Below are 7,972 nucleotides of genomic sequence, written 5' to 3' on the forward strand. Positions count from 1 at the left end.
TAAGCCAAAAACCCCTGCCATTGAAATCTGGTTGACGGAAATACTACATGAATAGCAAAGGTCATCAATGGCAATGGCAAAGCAAATCGCGTGGTGGCAGTCAAACATCAATGCTGAACGAGACAGACCCGAAACTGAGATTTCCGAACGATGATAGTTTGCTATTTGGTTTCGCCCCCGCTGGTTGCCATCCTTCTTTGAGGGTAGCTGTCAACGATGTTTGCTTCCATAGAACGGTGGAGTTGTTCATCTCACTCATGTGTACTTTGGCGTAGAATTTGTCTAGTGGCATGTTTGCATTGTTTCATTTGGAATTAGTTTTGGCAATGAGAAGGATCAGAAGCTATTAAATATTTTAGAGGTTCAAAAATGGCATCTTTCGATTCATCGTTTGTTTATACAAAAGCCCCTCGACCTGTTCATCGAAGCTGTCAGCTACTACACCGCACTACACCAGCTCACTAAGGTGAGCTACTACTGAACGGACCCGAAGAGCGAACACGATGGTGGTAGACTAGCAGCAGCAGTAGTAGCCGAGAGCACCCGACGATTTTGGCGCGATCACCCGAAGCAGTTGATCCTCGGCCACGATCGTCCAACCATCGTTCGGCATCGACCATTTTTTGCGTAGAATTTAAGTTAGAAGAATATAGAGTACAATAAATTAAGTGGTGTTATTATTGAATTTAATAAAGTTGTTTTTTCCTAACTTAAATACGCGAGTGTGATTCCGTGTGGTCTCAGGATTCGAAAAAGGCCAAATTTACCCCGAAATTCCGGAAATTACAAATCACGTGGACGGTAGGATCTACCGTATGCAACCATAGATCCTATGGTAGGATCTATTCGCCAACATCACATCCCAAGGTACCACCGACAAAAAGAACTTGGTCGGTTCTCCATCATTATTGGTCCTTCGAACCGGATGTTGGAGGTATCGGAACCGGAAATTTAACGTTCTTGAAAGAAAAGAGGATTTTCGCACCGCCATTGCCGCGTGGTCGCACAATAGGGAAATCGGTAACAAAGGGGCAACCATCGGACGCCATTGCATAAAAGGATTTTGTGCAACCCACGTGGAACCATTTCCAAGCATCCAACATTCTATCGGAACAATCCGGAACAACGCTGAAGCTGAGCTCTGGGAGCTAAGCTATCCTATTATAAATTCCTGGATTTCTTAATATACAAGGCATTGAATATTAAGAAAATACGTGAGTAGCACTCCAAAATACCACACCCGTTTGTCCGGTGTTTCGCTTTTCGTTTTTTGGTTTTTATATCCTGGTGCCGATCGATTCCGAGGACATCGAGACCTGATTATCTTCCCCGTATCGGAGCGCAGCGGAAAATAACTTGGTCTGGTTGAGACGTTATTTTCATCACCCGGAGGAATTCCATTCTAGCGGTTGGCTTAGATCAGCTCAACGGTTGGAGGAACGGTAGCCTGCTTCCCGATATTTAATAAAAACCAAAGGCCCGAATTAATCGGGAGCAGGTGAGTACCACTCCAAACTTCCTTCATCAATTGTGTACGGTGTTACGCTTGGACCATTTTCTTAATTCAAGCTGGTGCGTGACATCGTTGGAGAAAGTTACGGGCGGTAACTTAAAACAAATCTACATCATCGTATCGAATCTGGATTGGGCAAGGAGTCCATCTTTATTTAAAACGCTTTTCGGAAATCCGAAACTTGGACCCTTGGTAGACCGACAACAGCGAGGTTGGTTTTCGGCTACGGCTCTGGTCATCGCTACAACGTTTGAAGCTGCGTGCAAAGAAGCATTCGTAAAAAATACAAGGCCCAATTTCGATTGGGAGCAGGTGCGTACCTCTCCAATCAATTTTTATCCCCCCAAGGGTGCTTCTTTTGTTTTTCGTTCTTCTTCGTCAGGGTGAGTCATCAACGGAAGCCGCATCGAGATGTCGAAAACTCGATCCAAGACGTCGGTACTACGAGGCCTGCTGGCGACATTTTCGGGCATCTACAGTTTCATGGAAAGGTACAACGAGGATAGGGATTCCGGTGAGCTGGCGGTGCGACTGGAAAAACTCGACCCACTGTGGGAAAAGGTCGAAGAAGCGTTTACGGAAGTGGAGGATGCGGATGGTGAGGCTGGAGGAGAGGAAAATCGGTATGTAAAAGATCGCCTTGATTTTCAAAATAAATTCTTCGAGTTGAAGGCATTCCTAACTTCGAGAATTCGGATGTGCTCTGAAATTAGTGCTGCCCTACCGACCCATGAGTCCACCATTATTACCCCCTCGCATCCACATGTTAAGTTGCCACTAATTAGTCTGCCTAAATTCTCGGGAAATGTGGAAGATTGGTTGGCCTTTCGGGACTTATTCTTGTCGCTAATTCATCATTCGCCGGACTTGCCAATGATTGAAAAATTTCATTACTTGCGAAGCCAATTAGAAGGAGAAGCATTATCGGTAATTTCATCGTTAGCTCTGACACAATCGAATTATATGATCGCATGGGACTTGCTTGTAGCTCGGTATTCTAACAACAAGGTTTTGAAAAAACGGCAGGTTCAGAACATCTTTGACCTTCCTGTCTTGAGGAAAGAGTCGGCCACGGATCTCTACAAGCTGGTTGAGAGTTTTGATAAGGCGACAAAGGTTTTGGATCAAGTCATTCAAGCATCGGACTACAAAGATCTTCTCTTGATTCACGTTTTGAGTTCTCGGTTGGATGATAAAACACGTCGGAGTTGGGAGGAACATTCGTCCACAATGGAAGAGGAAACTTTGAAAGATTTTGTTGAGTTCTTGCGTCGTCGAATCCATATTCTAGATTCTCTACCCACAAAAACTATTGAGCCAACCCAATCACTTAATCGGAAATCCAATCATATCAAGGTCGCTAGTCACGGTGCGGTTCAATTACCATCGGAATCCTGGAAATGTATCTGCTGTTCAGAGTCTCATCCTTTACACACGTGTCCTGTTTTTGGAAGGTTGCCAGTGGAGGAAAGAGAAAAGCGTTTGCGTCTTCAATCGCTTTGCCGGAATTGCTTTCGTAGGGGACACAGGGCTCAGGAGTGTTCATCCAAATTTTCCTGTCGGCGGTGCAAGGGGCGCCACCACACATTAGTATGTTTTAAAACGGAAGAAGGCCAAAATTCACAACGGGTGAAATCTGGTGGTCCTAGGATTGGTCAAGCAGTTAACGATGGTGCATCTACTAGCGGAGGAAATGAAGCGCAGAGGGTTGCTTCCAATGTGGTCAGAACAGCTCAAAAAATTCTCTTGGCCACAGCGATTGTTTGGGTGCAGGACGATTCTGGTCGCAAGGTTCCTGCGAGAGCACTGTTGGACTCTGGATCCGAATGCAACATCATTTCCACGTCACTATCCCAGAGGTTACGAATCCAACGTGGAAGGGTGCAGGTGCAAATCAGCGGAGTAGGACAGGTTCCTACAAATACAAAGGAAAGGGTGCGAGCTACGATCCAATCACTTCAATCTGATTACTCGCAACCGATGGAGTTTTACGTGCTGCCCAAGGTAACCGAGGATCTTCCCACGTCAAACATTTCTATTTCCACTTGGTGCTTGCCAGAAGAAATCAAATTGGCTGATCCGGACTTTTTCAAATCCAATCCTATCGATCTTCTTCTTGGTGGCGAGCATTTTTTCTGCTTTTTCCCAACAAGGCAACGGATTCAACTGGGTCAAGGACTTCCAATGTTGGTTCACTCAGTTTTCGGATGGCTGGTTACTGGTCGTTGTGGTGTAAGCAGTGGAGAGGCTCCTATTTTATGCCAGCATTCATCAATTTCACAATCCTTGGAAAGATTAATGAGCAAATTTTGGGAAATCGAAGAAGGTCGGTCTTCGTCCAAATATTCCGTGGAAGAAACTCGATGTGAGGAAAATTTTATTGAGACGGTAAAAAGAACAGACGATGGTCGGTACAAAGTTGGTTTGCCGAAATCCCCTGAAGCTGTGGCACGTCTTGGAGAATCGAAATCTGCAGCTTTACGAAGGTTGCTACAGTTGGAACGTCGTCTAGATCAGAATGAATCGCTGAGGAGCGAATACAATGACTTCATGTCTGAGTATCTAAGTCATGGTCATATGAGAAAGGTTATGGAACCCAACGATAACATTCCCCACTTCTATCTTCCCCACCATCCGGTAATCAAAGCTTCCAGCACCACAACACGTGTGCGTGTTGTGTTCGATGCCTCGGCAAAATCAACAAATGGAATCTCCCTCAACGACGCACTTTTAAATGGGCCAGTGATTCAAGATGATTTGCGAACGTTGATAATTCGAAGCAGGTTTTTCCCCATAATTCTGATTGCCGATGTCGAAAAGATGTTTCGGCAGGTTTGGATCGATGCTGCCGACTTGCCACTACAGCGAATTCTGTGGCGTTTTTCCCCAACTGACCCCATCGACACATTTGAACTATTGACCGTTACTTACGGCACAAAGCCAGCTCCATTTCTTGCGACACGTTGTCTGAAACAGCTGAGTTTAGATGAGGCATCAAATTACCCTTTGGCAGCAAAAAGGCTAGAAAAAGACGTCTACATGGACGACGTAATCACGGGAGCTATGGATATAAATGAAGCAAAGGTGCTTCGGAAACAGCTCGACGATCTCACTCAAAGTGGCGGATTCCGTCTGCGGAAATGGGTGTCCAATATTCCAGCGGCTCTGGAAGGTATTAGCGAGGACAATTTGGCCATTCCGTTTGGTAACGGGATTGATTTTGAAGCTGAGAAAACAGTTAAAACCCTAGGATTGGTTTGGGAGCCAAAAACGGATACTTTTCGGTTCAATTTGGAGTTTTCACAAGACTCGACGGAAACTCTTACCAAAAGAGTTATTCTATCCCGTATTGCAAAAATTTTTGATCCTCTTGGAATGCTTGGACCCGTTGTCACAAGAGCTAAACTATTCATGCAGGAAATTTGGCTGCTGAAAAATTCAAGCAACGAAGCTCTTGGTTGGGACGACAATTTACCCGAAGAACTTGTTAGAAGATGGACCAAATTTTATTCACTATTACCAAAACTTCAAGTCTTGCGTATACCCCGTTTTGTTGGAATTTATCATCCTGTTTCTTCGGAGCTTCACTTCTTTTCCGACGCTTCCGAAGCAGCATACGGTGCTTGCGTGTACCTGCGCTCTCAAGATGATAATGGACAGGTGACCGTGTCGCTGATCACATCGAGATCTCGCGTTTCCCCATTGAAAAAGGTTACCATCCCCAGGTTGGAATTGTGTGGCGCCTTTATTTCGGCAGAACTACTCCAAAGGATAACGGAAGCCATGAATATCCCATACACATCCTATTTTTGGACGGATTCTCGGACGGTTTTGCAGTGGTTAGCCCAGCCACCAAGCACCTGGTCAACGTTTGTAGCAAACCGAGTTTCTTTCATCCAAAATGCTACCCAGAACTCTCCTTGGAACCACGTACCTGGAGTACTCAACCCGGCAGATCAGCTTTCGAGAGGTTTGGATCCGGAATTGGTGATACACGACGAAGCATGGTGGAATGGACCACCGTGGCTAGCCCAGGAGAAAGAATTTTGGCCAAAGCAGTCAGATTCACACCCCGAAGCTGAAAATATTGATTTAGAGCGCAAGCGCATTTCAAATCCTAACGTTATTTCCCCCAACTCGAGAAATGAATTTAGTGATTGGTATTTTTCCCAGTTCAACGATTATACGAAATTGGTTCGAGCCACAGCATACTTTCGACGTTTTTTGAAGTACCTACGAGCCACAGAAAAGAAGAAAATAAATTCGACACCTCTTTGCGTCCAAGAACTCCACGATGCAGAACACCGACTGGTTTGTATGGTACAAAAAGATTATTTCCCCAAAGAATATGCCGCTTTACAAAAAGGTAATCCTGTGCATCGATCATCCAAGCTTCGTTGGTACGTTCCGAGACTCGACGAGGATGGAATTATTCGCATTGGAGGCCGACTGCAAAATTCCGAACAGCCCGAAGATGCGAAACACCCGATGGTCATCCCAGGAAAGCACCCGTTTGCAGAGCTATTAGCTGATTGTTATCATCGTCGTCTACTACATGCTGGTTGTCAACTGCTGTTGAGCACGATTCGACTGAAATTTTGGCCGCTAGGAGGAAGGAATTTGTGTCGAAAGGTTATCCACAAATGTTTGATTTGTTTCCGAGCAAAACCCAACTTACAACAGCAATTTATGTCCCAATTACCGAAAACTAGAATTACCATTTCAAAACCATTCACCAACACCGGCGTCGATTATTTTGGGCCAGTTTATATTCGACAAGGCTTTCGCAAAGGTCCCGTGAAGGCGTACGTGGCCGTCTTCGTTTGTTTTGCCACAAAGGCAGTCCATTTGGAACTAGTTTCCGATCTGTCCACCCAGAGATTCATTCAAGCACTTCGTCGTTTTATTGCGAGGAGGGGTAAATGTCGCAACATGTATTCCGACAATGGAACGAATTTCGTCGGCGCACGAAATACCATGAAGGAACTCATCAAGAAGCTAAAAACCCGAACTCATCATGACGAAATCCATAACGAATGCATCGAAAACGGTATCAACTGGCACTTCATCCCCCCTGGTTCTCCCCACTTTGGCGGACTCTGGGAAGCCGCTGTCCGATCCGCTAAGAAACACCTCCTCCGTGTGTTAGGTACCTCCTCCGCTTCCCAAGAAGATTACATCACTCTCCTCGCCCAAGTTGAAGCCTGCCTCAATTCGCGCCCGCTGACCCAGCTCACCGATGATCCCACCGACCTAGAACCGCTCACCCCTGGCCACTTCCTCATCGGATCCTCGATGCAAGCACTCCCCGACGAAGAATTGAGCAGCGTTCCTGAGAATCGGCTAAACCAACTTCAGCTCAAGCAGCAGCAACTCGACCGTTTCTGGCGACGGTGGAGCACCGAATACCTGACACAGCTTCAAGCTCGTGTCAAAAATTGGCAGCCTCCTATTGACATCCAGCCCGGCAGACTCGTCATCATGATCGACGAAAACCAACCCTCGATGAACTGGAAAATGGCCCGTATCCATCAACTCCACCCTGGCGACGACGGTGTGACGAGAGTCGTTACACTCAAGACTGCTAAAGGCTACACCAAGAGGGCCATCAATAAGATTTGTCTTCTTCCCATCACCACGGATCCTGCAGACGAGCAGAAGGTTTCTGAAATGTAGTCATTTCAGGGGGGTCGGGAATGTTTATACAAAAGCCCCTCGACCTGTTCATCGAAGCTGTCAGCTACTACACCGCACTACACCAGCTCACTAAGGTGAGCTACTACTGAACGGACCCGAAGAGCGAACACGATGGTGGTAGACTAGCAGCAGCAGTAGTAGCCGAGAGCACCCGACGATTTTGGCGCGATCACCCGAAGCAGTTGATCCTCGGCCACGATCGTCCAACCATCGTTCGGCATCGACCATTTTTTGCGTAGAATTTAAGTTAGAAGAATATAGAGTACAATAAATTAAGTGGTGTTATTATTGAATTTAATAAAGTTGTTTTTTCCTAACTTAAATACGCGAGTGTGATTCCGTGTGGTCTCAGGATTCGAAAAAGGCCAAATTTACCCCGAAATTCCGGAAATTACAAATCACGTGGACGGTAGGATCTACCGTATGCAACCATAGATCCTATGGTAGGATCTATTCGCCAACATCACATCCCAAGGTACCACCGACAAAAAGAACTTGGTCGGTTCTCCATCATCGTTATTTCGAATATAATACACTTGATTCAATTATATGGTCCCTCAACTGGGCTGTGAGCGATTTCCTGAATAATTTTTATTATAGGGGAATATTTTTGAATAAGATTTTTTTACGGTACTTCTCCTTTGCATTTTGAGAAGAAAGAGCCTTTTGAATATATCGAAGAGATACTAAGGGAATACTAAAAGAACGTAAAAAGCATTAATTTTGATCAACATGACATTTTTCTCACAATCATCAATAAGT

At 45.4% G+C, this 7,972-nt stretch overlaps 1 protein-coding gene across 1 annotated transcript; it reads left to right on the top strand.

The window, feature by feature from the left end:
• Positions 1-1,924: 1,924 nt before the first annotated feature.
• On the top strand, positions 1,925-7,189 carry LOC129742681 (uncharacterized). The gene has a single exon (XM_055734618.1). The coding sequence runs from the start codon at positions 1,925-1,927 to the stop codon at positions 7,187-7,189; it is 5,265 nt and encodes a 1,754-aa protein (XP_055590593.1).
• Positions 7,190-7,972: the final 783 nt, after the last annotated feature.

This window comes from Uranotaenia lowii, chromosome 2 (assembly GCF_029784155.1).
Source record: "Uranotaenia lowii strain MFRU-FL chromosome 2, ASM2978415v1, whole genome shotgun sequence".
NCBI lineage: Eukaryota > Metazoa > Arthropoda > Insecta > Diptera > Culicidae > Uranotaenia > Uranotaenia lowii.